The sequence below is a fragment of the Dendroctonus ponderosae genome, unplaced genomic scaffold (genome assembly GCF_020466585.1).
Source record: "Dendroctonus ponderosae isolate FM_Combo_2020 unplaced genomic scaffold, Dpon_F_20191213v2 Dpon_F_20191213_2, whole genome shotgun sequence".
NCBI classification, from domain to species: Eukaryota; Metazoa; Arthropoda; class Insecta; order Coleoptera; family Curculionidae; genus Dendroctonus; species Dendroctonus ponderosae.
The window spans coordinates 8,340,345-8,356,853 of record NW_026018165.1 but is presented as its reverse complement, the minus strand read 5'-3'; the positions used below and the strand labels follow the sequence as shown (position 1 = coordinate 8,356,853).

At 29.8% G+C, this 16,509-nt stretch overlaps 2 protein-coding genes across 5 annotated transcripts in view; both read right to left on the bottom strand.

Annotated features, from left to right (window-relative positions):
• The window catches only part of LOC109546548 (espin), a 65,708-nt gene extending 56,287 nt beyond the window's left edge, over nt 1–9,421 (bottom strand). Inside the window, exon 1 of one of the 3 annotated variants that reach the window (XM_048663892.1) lies at nt 8,910–9,421. In XM_048663892.1, coding sequence (XP_048519849.1) covers nt 8,910–9,169 — 260 coding nt within the window. In that variant the 5' untranslated portion in view covers nt 9,170–9,421. Of the gene's footprint in view, nt 1–4,598; nt 4,995–8,909 lie in introns of those variants that run through there. The other 2 variants (XM_048663893.1, XM_019917540.2) reach the window with 2 other exon arrangements.
• A 2,430-nt stretch (nt 9,422–11,851) lies between these two features.
• Nucleotides 11,852–16,509, bottom strand: part of LOC109546541 (multiple inositol polyphosphate phosphatase 1) — a 21,217-nt gene continuing 16,559 nt past the window's right edge. For both annotated transcript variants that reach the window (XM_019917533.2, XM_048664070.1), the window contains exons 2-9: nt 15,530–15,755; nt 15,126–15,309; nt 14,734–14,878; nt 14,125–14,244; nt 13,698–13,894; nt 13,284–13,462; nt 13,009–13,201; nt 11,852–12,951 (exon numbers count right to left, since the gene is read on the bottom strand). In XM_019917533.2, coding sequence (XP_019773092.2) covers nt 12,693–12,951; nt 13,009–13,201; nt 13,284–13,462; nt 13,698–13,894; nt 14,125–14,244; nt 14,734–14,878; nt 15,126–15,309; nt 15,530–15,749 — 1,497 coding nt within the window. In that variant the 5' untranslated portion in view covers nt 15,750–15,755 and the 3' untranslated portion in view covers nt 11,852–12,692. The remainder of the gene's footprint in view (nt 12,952–13,008; nt 13,202–13,283; nt 13,463–13,697; nt 13,895–14,124; nt 14,245–14,733; nt 14,879–15,125; nt 15,310–15,529; nt 15,756–16,509) is intronic.

The window sequence follows — 16,509 nt, the reverse complement described above, 5'->3', positions numbered from 1 at the left end:
AATGATCTACTTGGTTTATTAATGTAAATCCCACGAGCTTGCTCAGCTAAGTTTTTATATAATAATAAAGCTACTGTAATTAACCTAGTTATCATGTAATCAATTTTTTTGTACAATAATTGGCGTTTTGCGCGTAAATAAATTAGCCAGGTCACTTACTGTAGCTAATTCAATCTTCATTGTTACTTTATTTATTACAGCTTTACTACCACTGGAATGCTTTCTCTATCAGCGACACCCGCAGACATTCAAATATTTTGCTGGTTAATTTAAGTTACCACGAAGAAGGATTAATTGCATAGCTAACTTGCCTAAACCGTATCATAAACCGTAGATTTTGGAATCAGTACTTTAACAACCGTGGCAAATAAGCAATTAACTGTTTGGAAGTAATCGTAATTTAATTTTATCAGAATCGAACATTTTTCAAATGCAAATTAGGATTGCGCAATTTTTTATAATAATTCATGGTATATCCTAGAACAATCGATTCTTACTCAATATCTAGGCAGCTACTGAATGATAGTGGAATTAAGCTTTTTATCTTCCACTTTAATTTTTTATAATCTGCTTCATAAAAAATCCTGATTCATTCATTCAAGCTGGTTACGCATCAAGTTGTGTAAAGTTAATTAAATCTGCAGAATTATTAAGTACATAATAATTGAATATACATTGGAACATAAACCTTGATTACTACACAATGAGTTGCCAGAACGTAAATGTTCATGTTGACTTTTGTTTCAGAAATACATTATACATGGCATTTCATTGCCAACCAATCTTTGTTAATGTTACTTTGTCGACTTCAAGATGCATAATTGCGCGTTATAAAGCATTCGTTAAATCTCTGTGAAAGTTTCTTTAAATTATATGAAATTGACGTACTATACTGGGGAATTCTTAAGTATTCATAAAAGAAGAGAATTTTTTATATTAAATTATTGTAGAATTGGACGCAATACGTGCTGGTGGCGAGAGATTGTCTATGAGAACTAAGTTTCACACGTATAAAATTCCAGCAAAGCATTTTAATTAAAAAGCTAATAAAAACTCGACATAGACCCGAACCAATAAACTAAAACACTTCAATGTTTATTTCCAAGAATGCGCCCCGCTTATGGATATTAACTAGTCCAGCACTAAAACCGAGAGTTAACCAATAACCACAAATCTTATTATCACAAATAAGCGAATAAAGGAATGCAAATTCAGTTCAATTGGAAACTCACTTTCATCGGTATTTTCGTTTCACTTAGATCCTTTTTTATTTAAGTCCTTTTAGTTGAATGAGGCGATTTCGTTTTAAGGAAAGTCAATATTTCAAACATCGGACTGACTGATTAGTTATGAGCAGATAAAAATTGTAATGACTTTGGTGCTAAGTTATTTGTTATTTTGTAATGCAAAGTTGGAGGAGCCAAACTATCATGGCATGTCCAATATCAATTTACAAGTTGGTGCAACCAAAAATTTTTTGGTTACTAGAATTTTTTTTTAAACTGAGTCGAACGTCGAGAAATCTTAAATTTGGGTTTAGTGACGAATAGTTACTTATTAGTAACAAAAAACATAAAAAATGCTTAAATATATAACATTTATCCTTAAAATTCCAGGCAAAATTGGATTGGATTGCTTCTCTAGACACTTTGTACGAGAACTTATACTAAACCAAACTTTCTAAAATAATTTGCTTGTTTGAAAAATGTATTCTTAAGGGCGAAATAAGCCAATTTAACTGATATTTAAAAAGTTCCGGACTCAAAAGGACGTTTTATTAAAATGACTGTTTCTAATTTTTATTAAAATTTGCTAAATACACTTTTGACGATTTTTTTAATCCTACAGTTTTTCTTTGTTATCACTCAATTTGTCTTTTCATCTTATAAATATATTACATTACGGAACAAGCTTAATATGATGTTAAAAATGTATATTTAACTATTTAAACTAGGAATTAACGCTTTAAAATGTAAAAAATATAGCAACAGAATTGATAAAAATCTAATTAAAACGAGTTTGAAACTTAACATAGTGAACCATTAGCTGAATTATTTTTATCACGCGAAATTAAATTAAGATTAACACAGTTTTACTTGGGATTAATTTAAAAATTAACTTAAAGAATCATCAGAATTCAATGACAACAGAGAAATCTAAAAACCAGTCTACAATTTTTAAAAAATTAATGGAAACATTGAACGCTACGAGTTATTTAAACAAGAAATACATTTAATGCTGAAGAGGACAATGCATGAGATAAAAAAATACATTTTATAAATTGCTGCACTTAAAAATATTTTATTGATACAAATAATTTGTTAAATATTGACCATTTAATTCCACTTTTTATTTTTATACTTAGCAAACTAATTGTTGCAAAGCATGAAGGGAAGCAAATTTAACTCATAAATGCAAGCAATAAACGTAAATTAATTCAATTCCTAACCATATTAATATCAAATATTCAACTGAATCGAACAATGTATACATTTGAAAATCGCACTCCATACTTTTAAAAACTTGGATTGAATACTTTTTAGTTCATGCTGACCCATTCATAAGTCATCTTATAATTTATATTATTTATTATATTTTTTGTTCCTTTTTTTTAATTTTCATTATACAAATGTATAATAAGGCTCATCCGTAAATTGCGCTCTATTCTCTGAACATATACCCGATTCATCAACAACAGCATAACAAATCATTAATTCAATTAATATGATTTAATTGCTTATAGTTGCGGTTAATTATTTCCATTTGTGCAGACTGGCGGGTTAGAAATATTCATTGAGTTGCATCTACAACGGTTTTTAATATTTATATTGTGTCAAAGTGATGTACATTTTACTGTTAGCGTATTAATTCTACGTTAGGATTAGTTTACAGCTCCTTATGTAAAAATAATGTATTATTTAATTCTGTTCTAATGTAGAATTATTACTTATTGTTGAGTCATTAACCAAAACAAATTTTAACAAAACAATTAGTTAAAAATTTAAACAGAAAAATGTTCTTAAACTCGTATTTAATTTACAGTTAATATATGTTTAATTTACAGTTAAATTCATAAGAAATTTTTATCAAATTAACAAAATTAACTTGCGTTTCAACGATTTTGGCAAAGAAAGCATTTCAACCTCTACTTACACTGTTTCATGCAAACTAAACATTTTTATGAACAGACTAGATATTAGCAGTCGATTTCGGGTGATTGATCACAATGGCAAATCTTACTAATGATTCAAATGCCTAAGAAAATTCAAGTGATTGATTGTTAATCTCACTGAATACCCAATTATGTTTGAAATAATTCATTAGATTCACTTCTTAACATTGACTTTAAACAATTCAAATCATGATTGAAATTGAAATAAATTATTCTGTTAATGAATAAAATAAACCGTTGCAAAAGGAAAATTCGATTGGTGTGAATGTCAAATTGGATTTGCTCGAATTTTATAAGTCTAAACTCGATTTGATGATGATTTTTTTGGGAATCGTTTTACATTTTAAATCAGTTTACGTACGGTATTTTATTATATAAAAGGCCTGGAATCTGTTTGCTCAGCCGCATTAAGCAGTGACCTAGAGGAGGCCGATTAATAAAATATACAAACTGTTTAAAATAAAATTATTACATATTTTACCTCACATTTTTACGTGTGTTATTAATATATTGGTACTTAGTCAGTTTTTACAGTTGCGAATTTATTTAATTGAATCACGGCACACATCTTATTGACCCGATTTGGTTGACTGGGGTACCAAGAACCACCATAAAAAATTTGAATAAACGCATAATTGATTGGTCTGTTTTTTATTGATTGTTGTTTACAAGGTCTATTATTATTTTACATGTCCTAGAAATAAACGTGCTTAAACATAAAAACTGCACACTAAAACTGACTAAAATGGCATTTAATGGGTGTGCTTGTTATTGTTATCCTTGCTGATTTTCATTTCATTCTTGGCTTTTACATATACGTCTATATAGTTTTCGAATGATAATCAGTGCCAGTCAATTTCTGACCTGCCGAGTCTGATTTTACTTTTTCAAGAATAAAAAACCGTTTTTGTTTCGATTGCTTTTGCTGCTTTAAATCACCAATCTTTTACCACTTTTAATTTATTTTAGATATGTGGTTTATATCAGAGTATACAATAGACTCATAGGCAACTTTCACTATCATTTTCGCATGTGAAACAAAAGGCAATTCATATTTATTTTATGTTTATCAAGTTTTTTGCTGTTCTGGTTGGAAATTTACTCTCGCATTATGTTTAAATTCAGTATTTTGGCATAAAAACATCTAAAGTCAAAGAAAATTGTTTGCATAAGATCTTCCGTTCATTGAGAAATATATTTTCGTAGAATTTATATAAAGTATTTATACCAATATTATATAGAACATTAGTTTCCAATTGTCAGTTCTCAGTAAATAGTTTATTAAGTAACAATTTTTAATTGTTATATTTTAATATATTTTACAATGTAAGTGGCCAGTTATTAATACGATTCTTGCTGCTCAAATGCAATTAAATTTGCTAACAAACTTACAAATGAAGAATAGTAATACTGAAAAAGCACTAACCTTTTCTGCGGCTTGTAGAAACAATCCAATTTCGAGCAAAACCTAGATAACACTTTGGTCACAGTTTCTGGTCAATTAATCATAATCCCGGTACTTTTTGTTAAAACGTGGCCAGATCTAATTTTAAGACTTACTGAAGCAATACGTTTAAAATCAAATAACAGTCAGCGGAATAAGTGAACAAATGTAAAAACGGTTGCTAACTCTGATTAATCATTTCACAAATACAAACAAGCTAAAGCTCATTGAATATTTGTCGATAGAAAAACCGAAGAACAGAAAAACAATCGAAGTTCACAATACCGCAAAGAAGCGCTAGAAGATTTGTGCGAAGCTACGCGATCTTTACATGTGCGGTTTCTTCAGACTGAAGACCTGCATGATTTCCTCGATATGAGAAGGCTGGTATGAATTTACTCTCTCTCGGACTGTGCTGCTTCTGGGAAGAAATTGAAGAGAGTTGTGTGATTCCTTGGCGGCTGTTGTCGAATTGATAATATTTTTCCCAAGGAAATTAATTCCAATTTGTTTCCGAACATGTGTTCGATGGTGTCTTGCGTGTACTTTCTTTTATCAACCACATCTTTACCGATGCTTATTTATAATTGAATTTTGGGTTTCGCTGCTCATGTATTGCCTTAAGCATTAAGGCGAGTTAAACCGATTTAATTTGCCCATTGTTTTTATGTATACTTTTTGTTTATCTTGCTAATGAAATACCGGAGAAAAATTGCAAAATGGCAATTTTTCGGCAACACTTCATCAATGAAATAGATTCTCAATTGGAAAAGGAATTGCAACATTCTTAAATAAAGATATTTACAATGTATTGAAAGCAAGATTTTTTTTATAAAGGAGCTTTATTGGAAAATAGGGTTTTAAGAAGTTTGTGATTGTGGATGCAAATAAAAGCACTTTTTAGAGGCGTGTTTCTAAACAAATATGAGAATGTAATGCAAATCAATTCAGGTGCACAAAATCTTCGGTCGACAATTTATCCAGCTTTTGTATTGTCAATTGGTCTTACAAATATTTTTTCTAGGCGGGTTTCGTTTGGAAATTTAAAAAAATTACTTAGGTATTAATTAATTTTAATTTTAAGTTTGCTTGCATTTTTTTATCAAAACTAAAATGAACTCTGTTTACTAATTTTTCTGCTTTTGTTCCTTTTCAAAATACGTTTTGAAATACACTGGTTGAAAGTTTATATTTTATACTAAACATTTAATTATATTCGTCTAACGAAAACTTAGTAACAGTATTATCAAGAACATAATATTTGAACTTTTAAAACAAATTTTTCAAAATGGCTGTAGATATTTGGACTATATTAACCCTGCAGGCTGCATCAATCAGAAGTTGAGTTTTTTCCACTAATTCTTTTAAAATAATAAAATGAAGAACTAGGAAAAGACTGTAAATAAAACTAATTTGAGCGTTTTTTAATTGTAGCGTTTCACTTGTTAATTTTTGTAATTACGCGAAAGCAAGTAGTTTTACTAGTCTGATAGACGCTGATTTAGTTGTAAATTCCGATATACTCAAATTGTCTGAATTTAAATTCAACTGAGTAAAAATTGAACTGTTTATTTAATATTTTTTTTGTCAATATCCGTATTCTTAAAATATAACTATTTACTTATGTTAATCCGTCTTAGTCGCCACCCAAGTGGGCCATATTTAGCTATATTTACTGGGTCATCTTTAATTAACAATTATTTAGTTCAATTAATTCTCGGCTGATGCGCCACAAATTTATTGCCCTGAATATCACTTTTAATTACTTCTAGTTAGGTACATGTTAAATGAAAATCATGCTCACTCAGATCCACCTTCTGGCTCTAAACGCAGATTACCATAGACATAAAATGTAAGAGCCAATTTTAACGTGTGTGTATTATTTTAAAAAAATCTAATTGGTTTTAATTATTCAGCAGGTTCGTACAGATGAGCAACAGCTTTGTTGATTAGCATTTTATGAAACTATTGCCATTACAAATTCGGGAGCTCACCTGAGATACATATCCATTAGATTGAGCATTTCATCGTCCTTTTCAAACAGAAACCAATTGGATGTTTCCAGGAAATATTTCAAAACTTCTGCATCTTTAACCGGGAGATCCAAAGTCTTAACACATCGTTTCTTCTTGAACTTCAAAACCCCCGTTTTGCTTGCTAGTTTTGCGCATTTTGTACCGAATTTCTTAGGATTGGACATTATATCTATTGAAAGATGTAATAGGCGATTGCAAGCTAGAAGAAGTTGAAGAATTGAAGGTAAATTACTAATGTGGAAATGTGTTTCAAATGACTAATAAAACTCAAATTCTTCAAAAAGTGAAACATAATTTAAAAATTGTACAACAAACCCTGCAAATAATATTGCTTCACCTGAACAAAGCTTGATTCGCGACACCAAAACCACCACTGACATTTTTCGCTCTTGACGTTGTTTCTTTACCAAAAACATAAATACATACTACTTACCAAGAAAATATTGTTTATTTTGTATGTTGAAACGATAATTTCTCGGTAAAAATCTAAAAATTACATATCACAACAATGGTGGTTGCGCAAAGTCTTAATGATGTTCGATGATGGGTAATTTTCTGTTGCTTCAATCGGGTTTGCAGAAAATAATTTCTAGGCTTACGGATTGTCTGATTGAGAAAATATTTGATAATTGTTTTGATATTAAGATTTTTGAATGTTCCCCTGAAATTTTAGACAAGTTATAATTAAATATTCAATTTTCATTATCTTTACTTGTCTGTGTAAAATTATTATTGCAAATATTTTATGACGGGGTGAAATGAATGAAATATTGGTTGTGCAAGTGGAATTTGCTGTTGGAAATGAATTAAATTAAGTTGAAAATTTTTTGAAAAAAATCCTATTTGATTGATTGCATTCTTCTTAACTCGAGTTCATCAAGAAAAATGTAAGATTGAAATTTGATAATAAATAAGCAATAAGGCGATTTTTGGAAAAATATTTTAAACTTGAATTTGTAACCAACTATAAAATAAAATTTAAGTAGACCATATTTTTGCACAAAAATTCTTAGGTCGTGTACACAAATTATAGAGTTTTCATATTTTGAAGGTAAATGTGTTATGTCTAGGAACGGATTCTTAAAAACGTAAATTTACCAATTCTTTCATAATTAAATATAATTTTAGTAAAAGTTGCTAACGAAAACATACCATTAACGTTTGTTTTAAAATAATTGGAGAAAATATCGTATACGTTTTGTGTATGTATTTAGTAATCAAACCGAAAAAACTTAGATTTAAAATTTTTAGCTGTGTCACAAGCAACCATTACAAAAGGATGTTTGTAACAACATTTTTATATTATTAAATGTTTGAAGGTTTTTTTTATTATCGTATAACACTGATGAGCAAATTTGACTTTTCCAAATGTTGGAATTTCATCGCTTTTATTTGAAATATATTATTAATTTTGACTCTTCGTTATTTAATAATTTTTCACACAAATTCGAATTATTTTCTGACCCAAGCTGAATCTCTTAAACATCGGAATTGATAATGAACATTTTAAATGTTGTTGTTTACAAAAAATGTAATGTAAAAGCAAGGCGTTGCCAAATAATTTTTCCCGTATGATTGTGAACGTATTATTTCCATCTAATCTTCGAATTAATTCAAAATTAATTGAATCGTTTTTCTATTAAAGTTTTATACTGTTGAACAAATAATATTTTTTGACAAACAAATTTTCTCATTTCATCGGTTTTAGTCTAAATTTATTATTAATTTTGATATTTTGTGAGAATGAAAACTTCTTTTGTTCTACTTGGCAAACAATATGTTAATGAATAAAACCAGTTTGCATAAATGCACCAGAAGTTTTCTTAATTCGAATATTTGAAACCAGAAACACACTAGTCTAAAAAGAAATTTCAACAATCAAATATAAGAATAAACCAATCTATGCAAGTTTTGTCAAAGTAATAAAAGGTGTTACAAGTTAGTGATAAAATAAAAAAGTAGTAAAGCGATCTGAACAACTAGAATAAGAGTAAATCAAGATCTCATATGCTCAATCAAATTGATGACAAAGTAACAAATATCCAAAGGAGTCAGCAATCATATTTTGAGCATGCAGATCTAGTCAATAAAATACTGATAATTTTTGCAGCTTTAGCGTAATCCAGACAATTCTGCTGATTAACATGTAAGCCTCAATTTATCTAGCTTTAAAGGATGCTTGAGTTGAAATAAATTTCGCACTCATTTCAATAATAATTACTGTTCACGTAATGAGATTATTTGTTTACATTTTTACCTTCTGCTCTGTTCTGCAAGTGTTGCATGAAATTCCGTGCAATCCACCAAATAATCCTCCAAGACAAATCCTGATCGTGCCGCTGCTTTAAAGGCAAAGTCGTCCTCAAAATTCACTACTACGCACTCTGAGTGCTGGGAGGCTCCTGGTTCTTCAAAAATAACCGGATTTCTTCGGTAGTAAGATTTATTCGATTTTCCAATTGGACTGTGCAAGCCCCGAGTTGAAATGTGGAGTTTGAGTAAGTGTAGAAGACACATGTTGAGAACGGTGATAACTTCGTTAATTTTGTACGAATTTAAAATTCCGATGACACTGAGGAAGTCACTTCTAATACAGCGAATTAGTGCTCCATCATATCGAAAATGTCCCGCGATTTAAACCATTCAAACAACTCACTGAAAATTTTACACATTTTTTGCTTATTGCACTTAAATCGTTGCTGTGAACTGGACTAAATACTAAAGACTTCCGGCCGATACCGTAAGAAACAACAATTTCGACTGTAACTTTTCAAACTGTTCCTGGTTGTTAATGTTGTTGTTTACGCACGTAGGGCATCTAATTGCCCATTTCTCAATATAGCCTAGCAAATGGTGTTTTCTTCGTTTGCACTGTAAATGTTGGTGTGACAATGGTCAACAGGAAAAGAAACTAACAGATCGCTGAATTTGGACACGGTGTATTGAGCAAGATCGTTTGATTTCAAATCGACAATCAATTGCTTGTTTTCTTATTATATTAGAGTGAAAGAAAGTGATATTTTTGTGGTTAATTATATTTAATTCGTTCTGTGAATCGTATATTTTCACATAATCTAGTTATTATATTAAGAAAACATTAGCACTTCGAGTCAATGTGAGTCAAGAAGCATAAACCGAATTGGCAGTTATAATTTACAAGCTTAAAATGTATTGAAAAGTTCCTGGTATGAAAGTAACAGAAAATGTGTAGGTCTTTATCAATTATCCAGTTCAGCCCGCTATTGAAGGTGGGTTATACCAGTTAAATCGCGCGTTCGATATAGAAGCTATTTTCTGGCTTTCATTTAACAAAACATGGGAAAACCAAAAGAAGAAAATGTTTTCGTGTTTCGGGTGTCCGCTTAAGAGCGACGTTATTACGGATTGGAACTAAACTGTTGCAAACAAATTTTTGATAATTTTTTCATCATTGTTCTAATATTGAAATACATGCATTGAGTTCACTTTGTTGACGCAATAAAACGTATCATTCAACATTTACAAACAGTGACGTAAAATTCCTAAATCGAACATTCTATTAATTACCCTTAGTATCGCATAAATACTACCGACACGCAGCATGAAGAAAACATAATTTTTCAAATCTTCTACATTTTATAGATTTCCAGACTTATAGTTATAAATATTTTTAGCTCTATTTTAACCGATTGTTATCCCAGAAATTGCTCATGGTTTACGAAATACCTTGTATAAACATTGGGACACAGTCGTTTCTAAATTCCCTGATTATCCGGATACTGAAACTTCAGGAATTGTTACAATTTTCTTTTAAAGTATTTGGTATTTACATAATATTTTGAATAGCAAAATCGGGTAGGTACAGATTCATTACAGGCTTTTAGATGTCCATAAGCTCATCACAATAAAAAACACAAAATCTTTCCTATTTTTACTGAAAAAATGTTTGCCGTTATTTGATGAAAAATAAGGTATTTAAGATATAGATATAGATTGATAAAAAATAAGATATTTAAAATATGTATTTAAGAAAATTGTGACAAATTTACTAATAATGCAAATGGAAACGACAACCGCAGTATCTATAATAAATAATAAAATAAATATGATAATATTTTGTCAATCATGCCATCTCCAGACTGATTATAATTAATAAATACAATTTTTCATGTTTTATAGTCGGTATATTTTTCAAAACTGCAACTATTTGTGATCTATAAATTCGTGATGCAACTACATAAAAGTTTGATATTGTTGGATAAGTCATGTATTATTCAACTTTTGACCTCAGTAAAATTACTATTTTTGAAGCATTTTAATGCAAGAAAAAAATAAGGAAAAATTTGAAGAAGTTTGCTGTCATTATTTTGAAAAACATTAGCATGTATTCATAGAAAAAATAATTTTCCTTTACAAAAATATTTGACCGATTTCCTCCATTCAAAATAACCAGAAACATAATGAAACCAATCAGTTGTCAAGTATTTGTAGAAATTGACAAAGTTTCATGTTGGATTGCTTGCCAGTCACTTTTCAGTTATCAAGTATTTGTAGAAATTGACAAAATTTCATGTTGGATTGCTTGCCAGTCACGTTTCTTGCACAATTTTTGGGTTTCCATTATTTAATAAAATTGCCATAATGGTTTCAAATAATAATTTCAGATAATATAAATAATAATACAACGTAAATGAAACAAAGCAAAAGAGATCTCAAAGAAGAAACGAAACAATAGTATTATAACCCAAAATTAAGATCTGAACAAATCGTCAGTCTTTGAAGTGTTTAGCTTAATACGTGATTGCAAAATACTATTTAATCAATCATTGGTCGCTCAGAACTATTGTCATTTTATTTTTAATTAAGACTGATTTATTTTAAAAATTAAATAAAATTTGTCTTAACAAATTGTAACTCAATTATTTTTTATTTCGTTTAGTCAAGAAATTTTATTCAATTGATTGAACTTGACTTAGCTTAGCTTAACAAAGTCAGTCAGTTAAACAGTTAAATTTTATTCAAGAACATCGGATTATCATTTGCGTTTTACCAATTTGCTGTTGAAAAATTACCTTTGTATTATTAGCATGCTAATTTATTTGGCAAGTGATTTTCGAGTTCTTGTGTTGTATTATTTTTCAAAATTTTTACCCAATAGTCAGACCAATATTATGTGGTATGTTTGGGTCAATTAACTCATCTTTTCTAGTTTCCAATGCTTATTTTGCATAAAAAAACCTTTTTTGCTAAAACAACTTTATTTAAACATGCACATGTATATTTGTACTACTGTTAAATAAGACAACAAATATTACTACTTATTATAGTCTAGAACTCTTATTGTAACCATCATTATACGTTACCATTTTAATCGCTATTTATTGGCTAATACTGCAAAACTGATTTTTAACATTTATTATCCCCGCATCTCATAAATCTACTTTGATCATAATTTGTCAATGTAAATATTAAAGAAAGCACATATTGCAAGTGCGTCTATATGTACATAAAGAGTTTCGTCAGCATTTTATCGATATGGTAAACATATTATAATTTAGATAAAAACATTCAATGTCATGTTCACATTAAGGACTATCTTTTAGACAAATCTGATTTCCACATCTGAAATAAATATACATTTAGTTGTGAATTATAAACATCCCCTAAGAAAAATGAAAATATTTGCAAGCTGAAGGCAAGAAATTTTAATTAAAATTATAAAATGTAGAAAAAGTAAAGCTATTCAATTAATTCATAGTTTCTACGTGCCATTTATGAATACTTAGGAGCAGTCATAAAACAATGTCACGTCAGTTATCACTAACTTATCTAAGTGCAACTCACGAGCAAAATTATAAAAACATATTTTTTAAAATTTACATCAACTGTTACTTTTATAATCTAACTTTGGTTTCGCATCAGATCCAATTACTAAATGCAAGTAATCGTACAAAAATTTCCTCTAACATTTAAAAGTGAAGATGTTGTTTGAAATAACAGTCTCGTTAATATTAACTGCGATATCAATTTGTCACTATTTTTTTACTACTTATGTTTTCATTCACCAATAATGTTGTCTAAAGGCCGCCATTAACACTGCAAAGAAGCTTAATAAAGCAGAGCCAATTTGGCTACTGGCCGAACTTTCTCCATCACAAAAAGCTTGAACGTTGCAATTTTCCACCACCTGTTGGAAATTCTTTTCCACCGTGGCCCAATCGCAAAGACCTACAGAACAGCCAAGGAATTCTTCTATGGGGATTTCATTCAGGAAAAACATTACTTTGAAGCTGTTGCCCTGCTGATTACCGTTCTGACACCTGGATGCGATATAAATTAACAAAATTTATTTAATTTATTAAATTGTGTTCGCTTACTGATAAAGCACTGCGACTAAATTAGCTGCGAAAGGATTTATTAGTGATGTTCTCCACATTCTCCTTTGCTGCTTTCTGTAGTTGTCTGACTTTAAGGGTTCGTAATCCTTCGCTATTCCCAATGTTGAGTAAACAGCCTGCATTGTAGCAGCATGAGTAAATAGAGCGGTTACTTTATTGCCATCAGAAAATCCTAAAGTTAAAATATTCAATTAATTAATTTACTTATGTTTAGGTCCAAATTTTAATTGATAAAACAATATTTTGGAACTTTCCTTGCACGGTTTTCTCAAATTTCCTGTACATGTCCTGGACAGCACCGCAACCAATATTTTGAATCAACGGATTCCCATAGCCAGTATTGTAGTATTCTTTCAAATCTTCCCCATATTCAAGCAGTTTTAGTTGACTTTTCGTGAAAGCCACACACCAGGCTGATGGTTGATCTACTTGCCTAAATTAGACATAATTCGTATAATTAAAACCGTAAAATAATAAAAATAAATTTAACAGAATAACATCAATTGCAGCAGAAAAGTTGAACATTTTCACACAAAAGGAATGTTGAAGTAGGTACATGAAAAATTGTATTAATTAGACCAAACAACAAACCTAGAGCAAACAATACTAAAACAAATTTAATGAAAAGTAAGTGTTTTTTAATTAGTTAGTTTTATATTGGGGCTTACCATGCTTTGTTGAAACGGCACATGTCATAAATATCTTGAATAACGGAAACGTTCAGTTCGGATCTGAATCCCAATCTTCTGAGAACTTGTCGCGCCATTTTTTGATAATCTTCCGATTCCAAGAACGCCCGATATTCTTGACTAGTTTCGGGATTTTTGTCGCTTTTTTCATGCCATTCCTTGCAATTTCTGTATGCCTACAAGAAACATTTAATTATATTTTATACAAATGTTCTAGGCGATCACGTCTTGATTGACTGTAATGTAGAATTAGTAAAAAAGTTGTAACTAAGAGAAAAAATATTTGGCCTGCTAAGTAGATACATTTAAGACACCAAGACAAAAGCCTGAACAAACATAGACATAAGCATCCTTAACTTAATTAATTAGTAATTAATAACTAAATTAACATAAATTAAGTACCTACTTTTAATAGCATATCATTTCCATAGGTGTTTGCGTGAACCTTGAAAAAGTCTCGGTCAAACAGCCCTTCGATATAAGCCTGGTAGCTGTCATGTGTTCGATCAGTTTGAGTATATTGAAACTACAAACAAATTGTATGAATTTTTATATCAAATAAATACAAAATACTGTATTTTATATTATAGATAAGGAAGTAAATTAAAGTCTAATAAACCTTGTAACCATTGTAAAATCAAACGCCACCATTCATAAATGTTCAGGCGAAAATTTCGTAAAATAAAAAAAATATTTATGTTTATAATATTTAAACTATTTTTATATTTGAGTAATATGAAGAACAATTTTGCTTTTTTAAATTTTTGTGGTACTGATGTCAATGTTTAGGCGAAACTAGTTCAGTTTATTTATCCACAGTTTCTGTTTCCTTTTTACTTCTTGCATTTTTTAAACGTATACATTTAATCTCCTGACAATCTGCGAAAATCGGTATCATACGATTCACAGCAAAGTGCGGCTTGAAAAGTGATTTTAACAGTTTTAGAAATAAAAACTGATTGCAACATATTAGTTTATTGAAAAATATTAACATAAACTCATAATCGTCACCTACATAATAGTTTTGTTCATTATACGGCTGATTTAAAAGTTGAGGAAATTTGGTTTTGTATCTTCTTGCTAATAGTTTCAGCTCGTTGATTCCTTGTTGAGTCAAAGCAGCGGCTTTGTCTTCAGTAATAGTGTCATTCCAGCGCCATCTAAAAAGCACATAAACCATAGTCAAGATTAACAACAATGAATTAAAATGATCCAGCATGTTTCTTCGTTTTTGAGATATATTTTCACCATAGATTATATAGTTATTTAACATCCAGAAAATTAATTTGATGTTTCGTCAGAACACCGACAGACGATCAATTTTCTGTCAGTGTTTTGAGGAAACTTGGACTTGGACGCTGCATAATATGAAAACTATTTAAAATTTTGCGAAGTTTTGAAACCTACCTTCGTAGCAAATTGTAATCATCAAAACATAACTTTCCTATAACCGGATAGGACTTTCTATCTTCATAATTCTTTACGATTTCATCCTTTACATCTTGAAGCTTTCTTAGCTTTTGAATCTTCTTCACTTTTGGCAACCTCGTTCCATGTCGGTTAATAGACCAAAACTGTACTGGTTGACATCCTAACGTTATAAAAATCTTATATATTTTGTCTAATACAGTTCTAGATTTGAATGCCTCGAACAAGAGCTATTTGAACACCTTGTATCAAGTATACACAATTATCTAACTAAAAATGTTATAATGTATCAGATGTCTTTTGCTATGTGGATGAACAAGCTATATTAATAAAATAAAATTGTAAAACAAAATTATTTAGTTTGAAATTTTCAATTTACTGACCAGGCACGATATGTTGCTGACCAGCTCTTCTAGTTAGACTGTCATAGGAAGTTTTGGTTCCAAAATATATGTAAGGTTCTTCATCCTGTCGATAACAGTAGTCATCCAAATCATTATCGGGAGTAAAAAAACTTCCAAACTGGCCTCCGTTTCCCAGGTTAATTTGAGCCACGGATTGGCTTCCTGTCCATAGAAGAATTAACGGAATAAAAACGTTCATCGCAATCTGAAAACGAAATGTATGCCATCATTATACATAGAGTTTAATCAATACAAGTTTATAACACAATTCGATCATTCACCCAACTTTTTCCGTGTTGTTCTAAATATTTTTAATTACTTCAATTTCTGTAATTTGCGTCTCAATTGTTGAAAATGTTATTGATTTTTTAATTGACTTTTTTACCAAATTTAAGATGTTTAAATGAATTTCTAATATAGAGTAAATGAACTGGAAATAATAATTTTATGTAACTTGTAGCCTGGAAATGTCACATTTGCTGAAAATCTAACATTGAACGGTTGCTCTATATATAACATTCTAGGAAAAATGTTATTATTTCAGGTGTGTTACTTAAATGTTTTTAAGAAAGTTAAATGTACATGATGTTTTGAATATTTGAGTCAACGATTTGGGAGAAATATCTGCTAAAAGTTAAGATTTCCTTTTGATAGTGCAAAAAGTATTATTGTTTAGATTCCTATGTTAATAATTTCAGCAAAACATGAACCGCTTTCACCTTGGATTTCTAGTTATTTAGCTGCAAAAGTGTATTCGCTTAAATTTTCCAAAGCATAAAATACGTAGAAATGCCACTGAATTCTTATATAATTTGCCAAATTAAATGCCTCTCAATGCTTAATTATCGTATGACATAGTGCAAATAGTATACAGGGTTGCTCATTAGTGCGTCAAAGTGCGATATCTCAGTAAATATGAAGTTTACAAGAAAATTCGTCCAACGAAAGTTTTTCACGTT